This window comes from Gekko japonicus, unplaced genomic scaffold (assembly GCF_001447785.1).
Source record: "Gekko japonicus isolate JY-2015 unplaced genomic scaffold, Gekko_japonicus_V1.1 scaffold1468, whole genome shotgun sequence".
Taxonomy (NCBI): Eukaryota; Metazoa; Chordata; class Lepidosauria; order Squamata; family Gekkonidae; genus Gekko; species Gekko japonicus.
This window is the reverse complement of record NW_015173175.1, coordinates 305,588-322,422: the sequence shown is the minus strand read 5'-3', so window position 1 is coordinate 322,422 and position 16,835 is coordinate 305,588. Positions and strand designations below refer to the sequence as shown.

The 16,835-nt window shown below is 49.5% G+C and overlaps 1 protein-coding gene across 1 annotated transcript in view; it reads left to right on the top strand.

The window, feature by feature from the left end:
• CCT4 (chaperonin containing TCP1 subunit 4) overlaps positions 1–16,835 on the top strand; it is a 49,695-nt gene that overhangs the window by 18,143 nt on the left and 14,717 nt on the right. Inside the window, exons 5-11 of the mRNA XM_015422561.1 lie at positions 4,141–4,273; positions 4,956–5,088; positions 6,996–7,135; positions 9,285–9,381; positions 10,625–10,735; positions 13,396–13,526; positions 13,619–13,853. Coding sequence (XP_015278047.1) covers positions 4,141–4,273; positions 4,956–5,088; positions 6,996–7,135; positions 9,285–9,381; positions 10,625–10,735; positions 13,396–13,526; positions 13,619–13,853 — 980 coding nt within the window. The remainder of the gene's footprint in view (positions 1–4,140; positions 4,274–4,955; positions 5,089–6,995; positions 7,136–9,284; positions 9,382–10,624; positions 10,736–13,395; positions 13,527–13,618; positions 13,854–16,835) is intronic.

Genomic DNA, 16,835 nt, shown 5'->3' with positions numbered 1-16,835 from the left:
GGGGCCGGGGAAAGGGGGCTTGGCAGGCATCTCCTCTTGAGCTTTTGGTACAAATTGGATGCAGTCGCATTAGTTTGCCATGTAATCAAAATGACCAGGTGGCACCCTCTGTATATGTTCAGAGGGCAAGAGAAGCTTTGTTTTCCCAGGCATTTGATGTGGGGAATATCGCTATGTTGGTTTGAATGTGGCGGAGTCTTTTGGTTTCCTGCTTCAATTATATTAATGCTCTTTTCACAGTATATCTAAGCAAAACATGCAGCCCCGTAGCTAGAGATTTTTTGGGGAGGGGGGCCTTGGGGGGCGCACCTAATTAAATCAGAGTTAATTACATTAATTCAATTTGAGGCCAGCCTGGAGGGGTGCTCAGAAAAAATGCTAGGGGGGCTGGGCCTCCCGTGGGCACCACATTAGCAACAGGCCTGAAGACCTGCGATAGAATAAGCAGCAGGGTATCTCGAGAGCTAGCATAAGAGTATCAGATTAGTATCTGGGAGACCTGGTTTCGAGTCCCTGGCTTGTGTCGTGGAAGCTCGCTGGTTGACCTTGGGCCAGTCACACTCTCTGAACCTAACCTACCTCACAGGGTTGTTGTGAGGACAAAAATGGAGGAGAGGAGAACGTAAGCCACTTTGGGTCCTCATTGGGGAGAAAGGTGGGACTAAGGGTGTGTAAAAAAAAAAAATTCGGGCCGATTCGGATTCGGCCGAATTGGGCAGAATCAATTTCGGTCTGCAGTTTCGGCAGTAGGAGCTGATTGGGGAGTCTCTCAGCCAGCCCAATGTCAATTTCGACCCCATTATATCCTATGGGCCATTGAAGTCAATGGCGAAAGCATAGGGTATATTCTGGGGGCTGGAGGGGAGGGGACTTGAATTACTTTTTTTCCCACCATAGAGAACAATGGAGGGGATAGGGGCAACCTGTCTGGAGGCCCGTAGAATTGTACCCCCTGGTCCAATGCTCTTGAAACGTGGTGGGTATCTTGGAGAGAGACTCCAGCAGCTTCCCTGCGAGTTTGGAGCCTCTCCCTCAAACCCCTTCCCCTCCAGCCCCCAGAATATACCCTATGTTTTCGCCATTGACTTCAATGGCCCATAGGATATCATGGGGCCGAATTGCCGCCGAAATTCGTAGGCGGGACACAGACAAATAAATAAGATGCATTATCTATTCAACGTGAACCATTTGGGTGTTTCCTGGGTGATCACCTGACTCAGGTCCACTTCATACAAGCACGTTGGCTGCATCGTGTGCCTCTCCCACCATATGAAGGGGAGCCTCTGTGCAAGTACTTTGAGTTAGCTCAGAGGTGCTGTTCTGTTGGTTTAATGGCACTCCTGTTGGCAGAGGAGGGTGGTTTTCACTAGTCCCCAGGCCTGTAGCCGGGATCTTGTGGCTTGTGGGGCAGATTTCTTTTCCCTGGTGGGGCTGAAGTGCTCAGTGCAGATAGAAAAGCCGTTTAGCCCATAGAAAGCCGTTACCGGGATAGATCTCTAAACGGCAAGCTGTCAACCACTCCAGAGGAGAGTGCTCAGCGGCTGCAAGTCCATCGCTTCTGCCAGCCTAAGCAACAGTTCTCATAACAAGCCGGCAGGTGGGGGGGGGGATGACTTCTATAGTCAAGAAAGCTGACACTTGGGCAGAATAACTCTCTTAAAGGAGACCAGTTTCTTCACACAGAGTCAGAAAGGGACCCTAGAGGTCACTGTGGAGAGTGCTCGGCGGCTGCAAGTCCACCGCTTCTGCCAGCCTAAGCAACAGTTCTCATAACAAGCCGGCAGGTGGGGGGGGGGATGACTTCTATAGTCAAGAAAGCTGACACTTGGGCAGAATAACTCTCTTAAAGGAGACCAGTTTCTTCACACAGAGTCAGAAAGGGACCCTAGAGGTCACTGTGATGAACTCGGTGAAAACCGGTCTGAGTGGGGGAGAGCGGTCTCGGATGGGTGAGCCGCTTCCATGACAACGGAATGCATCCAGGAGGGAAGAAGAGGAGGCGGTTGGGGGGGGCAGTGGGAAGCGAGAGAGACGGAGGAGCTCCGTGCTGAGGGGGAGTTATTGGGAAGGGGCTTTTGGGGTGGCTTCCTTCTGAGGGAAACCTCTCAGCCTGTGGCACAGGGGACAGGGTGTCACAGAGGAGAGGGAGAGATGAGACTCTCTGTGGAGAGGTTTTTGCCAGAGTCAAAAGGGAGTCTGAAAGAGAGACACCCCCCCCACACACACACACACAGAGGGAAGGACGGGAGTTCTAGTATCCAGGGGAAAGTCTTAGGGACAGACAGATCTCCAGCACAACTGGGGAGCCTTGAATCATACACGACATTGTATATGATCTGTAACCTCGCAACTGCCTGCCCATTGTAAAGAAATCTCTTATGGGGTTTATTGTTCTTATTATCCCTGCCTGACTTTTAAGAAGCCTACAGCAGTGTCATTAGTGTTCACATTGGGGAACTGGCTGGTGGCCCACTGTTTCGACCATACCAAACCTTTGAAAACCATCTTCCCATTTCCCTGCCTTTTTTATAAAGATATAAAGAATAAACCTTACTTCTTATTTTATTTAAAACCACACTATCGGTGCCATTCTTTTATGTCTGGCAGAAAAGGTTTGGGCTCCTGAGGTAAAAGGTAAGTGGATGACAGAAGCCACATAGGTCCCCTTTTACCAGAGTGAGAAACAGTGTTCCCTCTAAGCTGAGTTAGTGTGAGCTAGCTCATAGTTTTTTAGCCTCCGGCTCACACATTTTTGTCTCAGCTCAGAAAGAAGGGCTCTAGAACAAACTAATTTATGCAGCAGCCAAATCGCTCGCTCACAACTTTAATGCCAGTAGCTCACGAAGTAGAATTTTTGCTCACAAGACTCCACAGCTTAGAGGGAACATTGGTGAGAAGGATACCTCACAGTCACCTACTCCAACCCCCTTGCTCAATGCTGGAATTAGTCACCCCACTCTGCTTAAAGGAGCGCACATTTTTTTAAAAAAGGTTACAAATGAGTGAAAAAAGTATCTACAGAAGAGATTCTTGTGGGGCTGTGCCTTTAAGAAAGGGCCGGCAGATCCCCCACAAGCCCCAGCGTAGCTACGGGCCTGCCAGTATCCCCTCTCCGCCCACCCCACCTTTGCCTCAATGAGAGGGTTGCTCCCCGCCCCCAAGCGTACATATAAATTGAGGATTAGAAAAGACAAGACAAAATGAAGGCTGAAGGACTCTGAATTGTGCCTTTTGTGGGGCTGTGCCTTTAAGAAAGGGCCGGCAGATCCCCCACAAGCCCCAGCGTAGCTACGGGCCTGCCAGTATCCCCTCTCCGCCCACCCCACCTTTGCCTCAATGAGAGGGTTGCTCCCCGCCCCCAAGCGTACATATAAATTGAGGATTAGAAAAGACAAGACAAAATGAAGGCAGAAGAACTCTGAATTGTGCCTTTAAACTTTAGTTTTATGGTGGGATGCTTTGGGGGCTCTCTTAAATGGTTAAAACATTGGCTGAAAAGATAAAACACTTAGCATAGCCGACTATGTTCAAAGTGACGCTAGCAATTTAAGATTAACATTTATAAGCTGTTGTTATGATCTCCTATACTTGGGGTTTTAGTTAGTTGTGGTTTTCTTTCCTTTCTCCCTAGATGTAGCTACCCCCTCCCAATTTTTCGTTGTAGTTTGTAGTGTATTAGAAAATGCAATAAAAAAAATCCCCTCCGGGGGGGGGGGCAAAAAAAAAAAGAAAAAAAGAGAGGGGGATGCTCCCCACTGCTTCAGGAAGAAGAGGAGGCATTGATTATTCTTATATCCTCGCCGCGATATTTCTTCTAGCACCTGTAGCTGGTTGTAAATTAGTGGTGCGTCAAGGACTCAGGTTCTTAGAGCCGAGCTCCCGTTACCTAGTGGGGGTGTGTGGGTCGTCTCATTAGCGATCTGGAATAACGAGAGGAAGGGGGAAGGGACGTGGATATTTTCTTCTGAGATTTAGGATAGGATCTCCATCCTGCCTACACAGTTGCGTTTCAGAGCTGTTGAGGAAGGGTGGGGGAGAAAACAATTCCCAACCGCTTAGGTTTCTGAACGCGCCGGGAAAAAAAAATTAAGTGGAATGCCACAGCACGTTGAAGAAAGACGCCCCACGCTAAACGTGGCCCTTCCCCGCAGGTTGTATCGCAGTATTCTAGCCTGCTCTCTCCAATGAGTGTGGAGGCGGTGATGAAGGTGATCGATCCAGCTACGGCCACCGGCGTGGATCTCCGGGACATCAAGATTGTGAAAAAGCTTGGGTGAGCGCTGGGTTCCCAGGTCCGGTTTGGGAAATGCCTGGAGATTTTTTTTGGGGGGGCGGAGCCTGGGGAAAGCGGGATTTGTGGGCGGGGAGGGACCTCAGCGGGGTACGGTGCCATACAGTCCCACCTTCCAGAGTAGCCATTTCCTCCAGGGAGAACTGTTCTCTGTTGTCCGGAGACAAGTTACAATCAGTGTTCCCTCTAAGCTGTGGAGTCTTGTGAGCAAAAATTCTACTTTGTGAGCCACTGGCATTAAAGTTGTGAGCAAGCGATTGGGCTGCTGCATAAATTAGTTTGCTCTGGAGCAATCCTTCCCGAGCTAAGACAAAAATGACCTCTGCCTGTGAGCAAAAATAGTTCTTTCTGAGCTGCTGGCATTAAAGATGTGAGCCATCAATTTGACTACTGCATAAATTAGTCTGTCCTGGAGCCATCCCTTCCTGAGCGAAGACAAAAATGTGTGAGCCGGAGGCTAAAGAACTGTGAGCTAGCTCACACAAACTCAGCTTAGAGGGAACACTGGTTACAATCCCAGGTGATCTCCAGCCACTCCCTGGAGGCTGGCAACCCTAGTCAGAGGCGACCCCCCCCTCACAAATGCACGCTTTGGAATTTGACGGCGTGGCCGTCGATGAGCAGCAGGGCGTGCTGACTTGTTCGCGGTGTGCCTCATTTCCAGGGGAACGATCGACGACTGTGAGATGGTGGAAGGACTTGTCCTTACCCAGCGATTGGCCAACACTGGCATCACCCGAGTGGAAAAAGCCAAGATAGGCCTCATTCAGTTCTGCTTGTCCGCGCCAAAGACCGATGTAAGTAAAACTTCTTTTCCATTTCCTCTTCTACTCCTGGGCAGCCACGTCGTATTTCGGCAACTGAATGATAAGTAGAGCTTTTAAAGAAATTATCAGTATTAAGAATGCGCTGTTTTACGTTCCTGGTCAGGTTGTACGTCACCATGGGTCATTTCCTGCAGGAGCAGAGCTCCTGCAGTAAAGAGCCCAGGGGGCAGGCACATGCAACAAGCCCCACCCCCTGCTCCTAGCAGCCCCGGGCCACGAGGAGCAAGAAGCAGCCCTCCTTCTTTCCTTCTCTCCTTTTTTCCCCTCGTTATTTCCTTCTCTCCCTCTTTCTTTCCTTCTTTCCATCCTTCTCTTTCTTTCTCTCCTTTCTTCCTTCCTTTCTGCACAGATCTATGTGTTCCCTCCCCCCAGCTAGCAATCCAAAACAGTCCAGTGGCACCTTTAAGGCCAAGGTTTATTCAGGTACAAGCTCTCCCTCCTCTGCAAGGACAGATCTGCACGTCCCCCCCCCAACCCCCCCATAGCTAGCAATCCAACACAGTCCAGTGGAGCCTGAGCAGTGGCTGTTGCCTTCTGACACACTTCCGGTGATGTCGGGGTGTGGCATATGCAAATAAGTTATGCTAATGAGCTCCTGCACCTCTTTTTCTATGAAATGACCCCTGTATGTCACAAATGGAAGAGAAGGTCGGGCCCTTTGCTTAAGACCAGGACTTGCTGGGGGAACCAAGACCTTCCTGTTCCCGTTCTTTGCAAGACTCCCGGGGCACTCAATGAAATTGCTGAACGGTCGGGTTAGAATGGATTAAAGGAAATACTTCTTCACCCAAAGAGTCATTAACACATGGAATTCACTGCCACAGGAAGTGGTGGCAGCTACAAGCATGGACAGCTTCAAGAGGGAATTGGATAAACATATGGAGCAGAGGTCCATCAGTGGCTATTAGCCACAAGGTTTAGATAGGAACTCTCCGTCTGGGGCAAGGGATGCTCTGTATTCTTGGTGCTTGGGGGGGGGGGTCAACAGGGGGGGGGCTTCTAATGTCCTGGCCTCACTGGGGGACCTTCTGATGGCACCTGGTATTTCTGGCCACAGTGTGACAGAGTGTTGGACTGGATGGGCCTTTGGCCTGATCCAACATTGGCGTCTCTTTATGTTCTCTTATGTTCTTATGTTCAGAGACCAGAAGGCACTAGGCTGGAGGTGTCGAATTCATTTGTTATGAGGACCAGATCTGACATAAATATCACTTTGTCCGGCCGGGCCGCATGTGCAATAGAATGTATTGCCAGGTACAGGAGATATGAACTTTATAAAGGACAGAGGCAAACCCGATTAACGATATTATTTTTACTCAAAATACAAACATGCTTAAAACATTAACGCGCTTACGGTATTTCCCTATAGTATCTCCCTGATTCCCACCCTCCTAATTCCGTTGCCTGCTACTCGTTAGCACCGGGATAGTGTACAGGGACATAATGCACAGCCTCAGTCATCTTACGGTATTTCCCTATAGTATCTCCCTAATTCCCACCCTCCCAATTCCATTGCCTGCTACTCGTTTGCACCGTACAGGGACATAATGTACAGCCTCAGTCATCTGGCAATAAAGGTAGTGACCTAGTTGGTCACAGGTCACATAAGAGCCCTGGGCGGGCCAGTTCCGGCCCACAGGCTGTATGTTGGACACCCTCACCCAAGGCCGTCGGTTGCAAACTGTCCACCGATCCGACACGTTTGAGCCTGGAAAGAACCATGCAGCCGATAACAGCTTTCCTCTCACGCTGGCCTTGAAAAGATAAAGGGGGCGTGGTTTTGCTTGGCTCACCCTTGGCCTCCCAACAGTTCCCACGCAAGGGGAAAAAAGTATATTCGTTTAACATCGAAAAGATGCATATTTTTATCTCGGTAGATGGACAACCAGATTGTTGTTTCCGACTACACTCAAATGGACCGGGTCCTGCGTGAAGAGAGAGCCTACATCCTGAATCTCGTTAAGCAGATCAAGAAGACGGGCTGCAACGTGCTGCTTATCCAGAAATCCATCCTCCGGTATGCGTTTCTCTAGTACAGGGGTCACCTGGGGGTCCCCCTGGGCACCATGCCCCCCCCACCAGTGTTGCCTCTAAGCTGAGTTAGTGTGAGCTAGCTCACAGTTTCTTAGCCTCCAGCTCACACATTTTTTTTGTAAACACTTTATTTTTAGGATATATTCAACAAAATGTATTTATTTATTTATTTATTTATGTTATTCAATTTATACCCTGCCCTCCCCGCAATGCGGGCTCAATTCTTATCCCTCTATATCTTACCCTCCTCCCTTCCCCCCCGACCCTTTCCTGGCATCTACCAAGTGTTTTTAGAAAATGGGCAGACACGGGTGGGGTGGGGCAGTTCTCCTCGTTGACTGTTCAGATAAAAAGGCATCCCGTTGAAGCTGATGCCTGAAATGGTGAAGAGTTATTAGAGGTTTGTATAGCCTCACTTCCTAAACAAAAAAGAGAGTACTTCCCAGCAAAGAAAATTTTATTTATTTATTTATTATATTTATACCCCGCCCATCCTGCGAACAGGCTCAGGGCAGCTAAGAAAGCGGTACAATGTACCTGATTTGGCATAACCACAAAAAAGGCTGTGGAATGTGACTCTAAAGGCAAAACGCCTATTATACTATGAAACAATTTAAGTAATAAGTAAATGCAGGGCTATTTTTGAGCAGGAACGCACAGGAACGGAGTTCCGGCTGGCTTCAGAGTTGGCCACACCCACTACAGCCAAAACCTCTTCATGAGTGGTGGCTACAGAGGGAGCGACCACCCCCTGGCGACTTTGAGGCAGGTGGACCAGGGGGGCCCTTGGAAGGATCGGGGAGGCATTTAAATGCCTCCCATGCGTTCCCCGGCTTGAACAAGGGTCAGCTTGCCCGGGCAAGCCAAGAGAAGCTATGGGGGTGTGGCCTAATATGCGAATGAGCTGTGCTGTCTGGGTGTGGCCTAATATGCAAATGTGTTTCTGCTGTTAAGTGTGGCCTATTATGCTAATGAGTTCCTGCTGGGCTTTTTCTACAAAAAAGCCCTGAGTAAATGCCAATTGCAATATGCAAAGGATACAAAATAGATTAAATGTACAGTACGAAACTTTGAATGAATGCACAACGAAGATCCGCCGGGTATTAGCTTCGTTTCGAGTGTCTTCTTCTTCACAGGTGTTTTTATACAAATGCACTTGTGTTTTCTGTGTTTCCAAACAGTTAGAATTCAGTATAATTCAATGTATTATCAATAGAATAAATCTTCAGCCAAGCAACCAGTCATGGGTTTTAGATGAATCAATCTTTAACATTACAAAGCTGATGTGATGTCACTTCCTGACATTTTGTGGTTGGCTCCTGAGGCCTCCTGAGGCAGCCATTTTGTTGTTGCACCCCTTACCCTGTGGCAGCATTCTAAAAGTACCCGAAGGCTAAAAAATGTTAGGGACTCCTGCTCTGTTCGTATTGTTCTTGGCAGTGGAATGGTAGGCCTTGAAGCCTCTTCTGGTGTTCATTCTTTCCTTTAACAGCCTCGTCCAAAAAAGTAAAAAAAGTAAAAACAGTCTGCAGACTAGGTCTCGAAAGCTGTTTTTATAAACCCTTGAACTCAAAATGCAGAACTTCCCATTTTTCTCCCAGTTATGTGCAGTGCTTCCTCCAAGACTGTGGAGTCTGGTGAGCAAAAATTCTACTTTGTGAGCTCCTGGCCTTGTGAGCGAGCGATTTGGCTGCCACATCAGTTAGTTTGCTCTGGAGCCATGCTCCCTCTAAGCTGCGGAGTCTTGCGAGCAAAAATTCTACTTTGTGAGCTACTGGCATTAAAGCTGTGAGCGAGCGATTTGGCTACTGCATAAGTTCATTTGCTCTGCTGGGCTGGAGCTTTCCTTCCTGAGCTAAGACAAAAATGTGTGAGCCAGAGGCTAAAAAACTGTGAGCTAGCTCACACTAACTCAGCTTAGAGGGAACACTGCTCTGGAGCCATCCTTCCTGAGCGCAGACCAAAATGTGTGAGCCGGAGGCTATAAAACTGTGAGCTAGCTCACACGAATTCAGCTTAGAGGGAACACTGGTTGTGTGTTGTTTTTTTTGCTGACTGACCCGAGTCCAGTACAAATGACAGGCTTGTGGTAGGCCCCTAGCTTTGGTGTTCATTCGTTCTCTTGATTTCAGGGATGCTCTCAGTGATCTTGCGCTTCACTTTTTGAACAAGATGAAGATCATGGTGGTCAAAGACATAGAAAGGGAAGACATTGAGTTTGTATGCAAGGTAAGAAGCGGCTGGTAGCGCTTTGTCGTTTGTGCGTACAGCATTGGCTCGTAGCCTGTGCCTTCAGTGAAGTTGATTGCGAACATTCAATCACTGCACCCTGCACAGAATCATGGCCGAAAAAAAAAAAAATTGGGTTGCATCCGATGAACTGTGAATGTACCTCTGCCTGCAGCCTATTGCCGTCTTGTCTCCACACCCTCTGCAGCGCTGGCCCCCTGGTTCAGGGGACCCCCAGGAACAGCACTGGGCATGATCAGGGTGGGGTTTTTTTTTGTTTTTTTTTTGAGGTGTCATGATCTGGGCTGTGCCACCAGAGGCCTACTAGGCCCAGGGAGCCTGGCTAGCAGTAGGTGAGGCTGGGCCTACGACTCCCAGAAGCCCCTGAGAGGTTTTGGAGCCAAAATTGACCAATAGGAAAAGAGGGGGGCTTGGGATAAAAGACCTGGAGCAGCAAGAAAAGCGGTTCTTCTTCCCAGAGGGCAGAGCCAGAAGGAGGGCTGCTGCAGGGAAGAGACCCTCATCCTGAGGGAAGGGTGAGTAGTCTAGTGTCACTTGGAATAGTGAGCTAGGGACAGTGTATATTTAGACACGTTTGGGCATTTGATTTCTTTTCACCCACTTACTGTTATTATTCTGCACCTTGTTGTTTGACCTCCTATAAAATAAACCTTTTCCTTGTTCATTCTGCCTTGTTCACTCTGCCTATAATTCGGCCAAAAGGGAGGTCTGAAGGTCTTGGGAGGGTGCTCTGGGTCTTCTCAGAGGAGCCTGGAACCAGAGTGGTGGCGGCATCAGGTGACATCCCACCTGACCCGTGACAGGAGGGGTAGGGGTCATAGAGGGAGAGATAACTGGCGAAATCACCCCGTTCGACTGGTGTCAGAAATAACCACTGGGAGCAGTTTAGTCAGCGAGTGAATGCATAATGCCGAAAAGAGCACGACGAGGGGTTTGCATAAACCGTAATTTGCCAACGTAGATATCGTTGCAAGCCGCGGTTCACTGTGGCTGGCTACCACGGGAGGGAAGTGTGTGGAAGGAGCAAGCCGAGGTTTGCTCACGTAATGCCAAGCGCTGGTTTGCCTTGACGTATCAACCAGCTGACTCTGTGTGAGGCTGGCCTCGGGCTCCCTGCCACCTTACTGGAGAAGTTTGTTTCCGCAAGAGGGGTTGTGGATTGTTTTGACAGGTCAAATAGAGTCTGTTTTTATCAATCTTTTTGTGTGTTTTTTTTTTTAAGACTATCGGAACGAAGCCGGTGGCTCACATCGACCAGTTCACCAGCGATATGCTCGGCTCCGCCGAACTGGCTGAAGAGGTCAATTTAAATGGCTCTGGGAGGCTGGTAAAGGTAAGGAGCAGACCTTCCCTTCGGGGGTGCGTGTGTGTAGCCCGTAGCTGTAGGAAGGCTGAAAGCAAACAACGGGTCTAAAAGGTTAATTGGCGGTGGGAGGTGCCATCCAATCACAGCTGACTTCTCGTGACTCCGTAGGGCTTTCAGGGCAAGAGACATTCAAAGGCGGTTGGCCATCGCCTGCCTCTGCGTAGCAGTCCTCGGCTTCCTGTTGGTCTCCCCTCCAAGTGCTAACCAGGGCTGACCCTGCTTAGCTTCTGAGATCTGATGAGATCGGGCTAGGCCGGGCAGTTCAGGGCAGAGACGTTCAGAGGGGTTTTGCCATTGCCTGCCTCTGTGTAGCAACCCTGGGCTTCCTTGGTGGTCTCCTATCTAAGTACTCACCAGGACTGACCCTGCTTAGCTTCTGAGATCTGACGAAATCAGGCTAGCCTGTGCCATTCCGGTCAGGGCAGAGGTATTCAGAGATGGTTTGCCATTCTGCGTTGTGACCCTGGACTCCCCGAGTGGTCTCCCTTCCTACTAACCGAAGTTGACCCCGCTTAGCTTCCGAGATCTGGGGAGATCGGGCTCGCCTGGGCCATCCAGGTTCAGGGCAAAGGGTTAATTACACAGAGTAAACGTTCCGCATGCTACAGCTTCTTTGCTGGCTTAGCGCTAGTCCAGGGCTCTTTTTGTAGAAGAAGCCCAACACGAACTCATTAGCATAACAGGTCACACATAAGGAGGTGGTTTGCCATTGCCTGCCTCTGCATAGCAATCCTGGACTTCCTTGGTGGTCTCCCATCTAAGTACTCACCAGGACTGACCCTGCTTAGCTTCTGAGATCTGACGAAATCAGGCTAGCCTGTGCCATTCCGGTCAGGGCAGAGGTATTCAGAGATGGTTTGCCATTCTGCGTTGTGACCCTGGACTCCCCGAGTGGTCTCCCTTCCTACTAACCGAAGTTGACCCCGCTTAGCTTCCGAGATCTGGGGAGATCGGGCTCGCCTGGGCCATCCAGGTTCAGGGCAAAGGGTTAACGACACAGAGTAAACGTTCCGCATGCTACAGCTTCTTTGCCGGCTTAGCGCTAACTCTCAACCAGCCGATCCAGACGGCAGGACCACGGCTGCCGAAATAGGCTGTGGCTTGTGGGGTGAGATTTTTCACCAGGGCAGCTGCCGAGAACACCATTATGTAGTTCCCGTGGCACGAGTGTGGCATTGTTAGCAGGTCAATCGTTGCCGTCCCCGGAGAGTATCCCAGGGGAGGTGGTGGTGACTTTTAAAACTCTGTAGATGAAAACCGGACTCTTGACTTACTCCTGGAGAACAGGAGGGAACCGGTGCCCTGATTAATATGCTTCTGCCGACCCAGCCTGGGGGGGGGGCGGAGGGGGGCAGGCTGTTGCACACCTGCAGAGCCAGGTTCAGAAGAAATGTGTCTATGCACTGGCCATGTATCGGTGGAGCTGAAACGCATCTGTTGTCTCGACAAGCGGGTCGGTAATCAAACCTTCCTTGGTTGGGATTTCTCTGCCAAAAATAAGTGACACCGCTGAGCGATGAATCGTTTGCCGTAAAACAAATACGTACCATAGTTTGCATAACCTTAAAATGGTTAGTGTGCCCATCAATGTCCAGGCTGTGAGGCTGTATGGCAGTTTAATTCTCCCCCTTGTACGGTACCACGTAACGTACAAGTTGAATCCTCTTCCATCTTGATGCCCTACTCCTTGGTCAGTAAGCTAAAGGCTCGTTCTGGCTGGCCTTTAATATTTACAACCCAGATGAAGGTTTCCTTTTAGTATAACTTTTCAGGTTTTGGTTATTCACCCCTTGAAATAGATAATTATGAAATCATTGCAAGGTGAACTGGATGTTTATTTTATAGCAACAACAAATTTATTCACAGCAAAAAGCCAGCACTCTTAATATACAACAAACTAACTCAAACTAAATGCATACAACCACAAGCATAAATGGAATATATAAAATGAATATCAAATAGAGCATGCATGTAAAACCTGTTAAGTCCTGTAACAAATTACATCTATTCGTCTTTCACTAGGAGCTTTCTAGTCCTTACAGCTAACCAGCCAAATTTGGCAAGTTTAGCTGTAACCTTGGGGCGCACCTACTTTCTAGGAGGTTTTTTATTTTATAGCATTTTTGCTGTGAGGAAGAGGCGTGTGATCTCTGCAGGCACAAATTCTCAGTTCTGAGAACAAACCAAGCATCTGTGATAATATCTTCTAGAGAGAAAAATTGCCCAGTGATCGCACAGAAACCTCTGAAAGAGCATGACATTGCGAATGGATGAATAGAATTCATTTACCATAAAATTTAAACATTGCCTGAATATCCAGCCTCATGCTGCATAATTTAAAACTAACCCTAATTTCATGATGAGTGACCTTTGGACTATAATGTATCTTAAATAGAAAACTTATCTTTAGATAGATTTTTCCTCATAAAAGCATTTTATGAGAAAAATCTGATTTAAATCAGGAAAAAACCCCGATTTTTAAAAAAACCACCCTGTCCTTGGTAGAAATGTTCAGATCTATGAACCTGCTGTTTTCTGCTCCACGAACCTGCCGTGTTGGCTTCTGCTGCAGACGCTCCAGGTCTCGGATCGCAACAGTGCTCCTAAAGCCACCTTTGTAATTGCAGGTGACCGGCTGCGCCAGCCCCAGCAAGACCGTGACCATTGTGGTGCGTGGCTCCAATAAACTCGTGATCGAAGAAGCGGAGCGCTCGATTCACGACGCCCTGTGCGTCGTCCGTTGTCTGGTCAAGAAAAGGTACCTCATCAGCCGCGTGGACCCTGAAACGGACAACTCCATCTCACGCATACCGCTTCTAAAACTTAAAAACGGCCAATGTTTTCTTTCAGAGCCCTGATCGCAGGAGGCGGAGCGCCAGAGATCGAGCTGGCCCTGCGCTTGCACGAGTACTCCCGCAGCTTGAGCGGCATGGAGTCGTACTGCGTCCGGGCTTACGGGGAGGCCATGGAAGTTATCCCGTCTACCCTGGCGGAAAATGCGGGCCTGAATCCCATCACTACTGTGACTGAGCTGAGAAACAGGCATGCGCAAGGAGAGAAAACTGCAGGCATCAATGTCAGAAAGGTTAGTTGCGGAGTAACAAAGCACAACCTTTGACTCATCTGTGCGGAGGTCCGGTTTCTCGGAAGCTGTGCGGTTTTGCTGGTGAACAAGTTTGAGTTGGCTGCGTTGTGGGTCCGATTTCTTCTGTACTGTTTGTCGCATGACAGTTCGTTCCCATCCTGTATATTTTCAGTATTGGTGGGCAGCATGTTGAAAAGAACAATTGTGCGAAGTCTCTTGGACTCTTGACCTTGCTGTTTGCTTGCCAGGATTTTTTGAAGGGGTTTGAATTGGCAGGCATCTTTGGCAGGGGGAGACCTTTTGGGGTTTGCTATTTTAATTTTTGGTTTTAACTGAAAATATTGTTAGGTATTATTGTAAGCTGCCTTAAACCACGAGAAAAGGTGGCATATAAATGTGTGTGTGTGTGTGTGTGTCTGGAAGTCCTGGTTGACTTCTGGCGACCCCTAGTGGGGCTTGGACATTTCAAAGAGGTGGCTTGCGACTGCCTGTCTCCGCGTCCCGGCCCTGGTATCCCTTGGAGGTCTCCCTTCCTAGTACTTGCCCTGTTTAGCTTCTGAGATCTGATGAGATCGGGCTTGCCCGGGCTCTCCAGGTCAGGGCATAAATATTTCAATAAAGAAATGCAAGTAAGAAATGGAAAACATCAAATCAATATATGCCAGGGCTCTTTTAGTAGAAAAAGCCCAGCAGGAACTCATTAACATAATAGGCCACACCTGACAGCAGAAACTCATTAGCCTATTAGGCCACACCCCCTGACAGCACAGCTCGTTGCCATATTAGGCCACGCCCCCATGCCTTCCCTTGGGGAGCCTGGGCAAGCTTCCCCTTGAAGGAAAGGAAAGGCAGTTTAAACTGCCTTCCCTTGGCTTGCTCGGGCATCCTGTGGCTGCGGGGAACCCGGGCATGCCAGCCCTTAGACAGGCCGGGGAAGGCATGGGGAAGCATTTAAGTGCCTCCTCGATCCTTCCAGCTCCCCCCCCCCTCCGGCCTACCTGCCTCGGAGTCGCCGAGGTGTGTGTGTGTTACCCTCCAGGCCTTCCCCCTGTAGCCACGCCTCGGAGTCGCCGAGGTGTGTGTGTGTTACCCTCCAGGCCTTCCCGCTGTAGCCAGGCACATGCAGAGGTTTTGGCTGTAGTGGGCATGGCCAACTCTGAAGCCAGCCGGAACTCCGTTCCTGTGCGTTCCTGCCCCAAAATAGCCCTGAATATATCCATTTCTAAATATTCAGAAGTTGTTTGGGTAACGATACATCTGTTATTGTGCACGCGTTCAGGGGTTCCGCTGGCAATCCTGTGCGGATCTTTTGCAGGCGCGATCCATTTGCAGCTGTCACATTAATTGAACCAAGTTAAAAATCCAGTCACAGAAGTAGCACCGGTAGTGGGGAGGGTGCCAAAGCTCACCAGAGTCATTATGGGCGGATATAGTTTTAAAGCAATCACCCTTAGACTATTTTTAGGAAATCGGGGTTTGCTGAAAAACGTCCTGACAAGAGCAACAGACAAGCTGTTAAAAAGTGCCGAAAAAAGACCCTGATATGGACGGGGTAATTGGGGGGGGGCGGTGCCTGGCCATACTCTAGCCATGCTGTTTGTGCAGAGTGACCAGCTCTGCTGATAAACTGAGTATGTGTTCAGGAATGGGTTTCAGAGGCCTCGGGATTCTCCGGCTGACAATCAGGGGGGCTTTTTTTGTTTGTTTGACCAATCAATGCCCAAAGGGCTCGAAGGGACGAAGCTTGAAAGACATAGCTTTAAGACCTAAGTCCAGTAGCACCTTAAAGATCAACACGGTTTCCAGGGCGTAGCCTTCCGCGGGTCAGAGCTCTGCCGTCATCACCACCTTACACCCTGTAAGCTTTCGAGAGTCAAAGTGATCTGATGAAGGCAGAGAGGTTGGACCCCTGAAAGCTTATACCCTGGAAACCTCACTGGTCTTTAAGGTGCCACTGGACAGTGTCGTATTTGATCAAAGTCGTTTCCAGCAGGGTTAATTTCACAAAAAGGGGCAGTATCGTTGGCTTGCTATCGGGAGACTCGTCTATGGGTTTCCAGCACCTGGGCCATCTTGTATGACAAAACGGCTCTGTGACATTTGGAGGAGAATCCCAGATGAAACACGCTGTGCTGCAGAATGCTTCCTGAATAGTTGAAGGGCATAGGATTCCATGAGTTCTTTGGCCACCTGGTAAAGAAGAATTCCCTCTGGACTCTCTGTGTGGAGGATAGGCCTATCAGTGACGACTAGGCATGGTGACTAATGGGAACTTCCACATTTAGAGGCAGTAAACCTCTGAATCCCAGTGCCAGAGGCAACATCAGGGGAAGGTCTCGGCCTCTCTCCCCTGCTGTTGGCCCTCCAGGGGAACTGGTTGGCCACTGTGTGAGGTAGGATGCTGGACTAGATGGACCACTGGTCTGATCCAGCAGGGCTCTTCTGATGTTCTTATGAAGGCCTCGGCCTCTCTGCCCTGTTGTTGGCCCTCCAGGGGAACTGGTTGGCCACTGTGTGAGGCAGGATGCTGGACCAGATGGACCCCTGGTCTGATCCAGCAGGGCTCTTCTGATGTTCTTATGAAGGCCTCGGCCTCTCTGCCCTGTTGTTGGCCCTCCAGAGGAACTGGTTGGCCACTGTGTGAGGCAGGATGCTGGACTAGATGGACCCCTGGTCTGATCCAGTAGGCCTCTTCTTACGTTCTTATGAGGGGAAGGCCTCAGCCTCTCTCCCCTGCTGTTGGCCCTCCAGAGGAACTGGTTGGCCACTGCGTGAGGCAGGATGCTGGACTAGATGGACCACTGGTCTGATCCAGTAGGCCTCTTCTTATGTTATTGTGAGGGGAAGGCCTCAGCCTCTCTCCCCTGTTGTTGGCCCTCCAGAGGAACTGGTTGGCCACTGTGTGAGACAGGATGCTGGACTAGATGGACCACCAGTCTGACCAGCAGGGCTCCTCTGATGTTCTTGTGGAGGCCTCGGCCT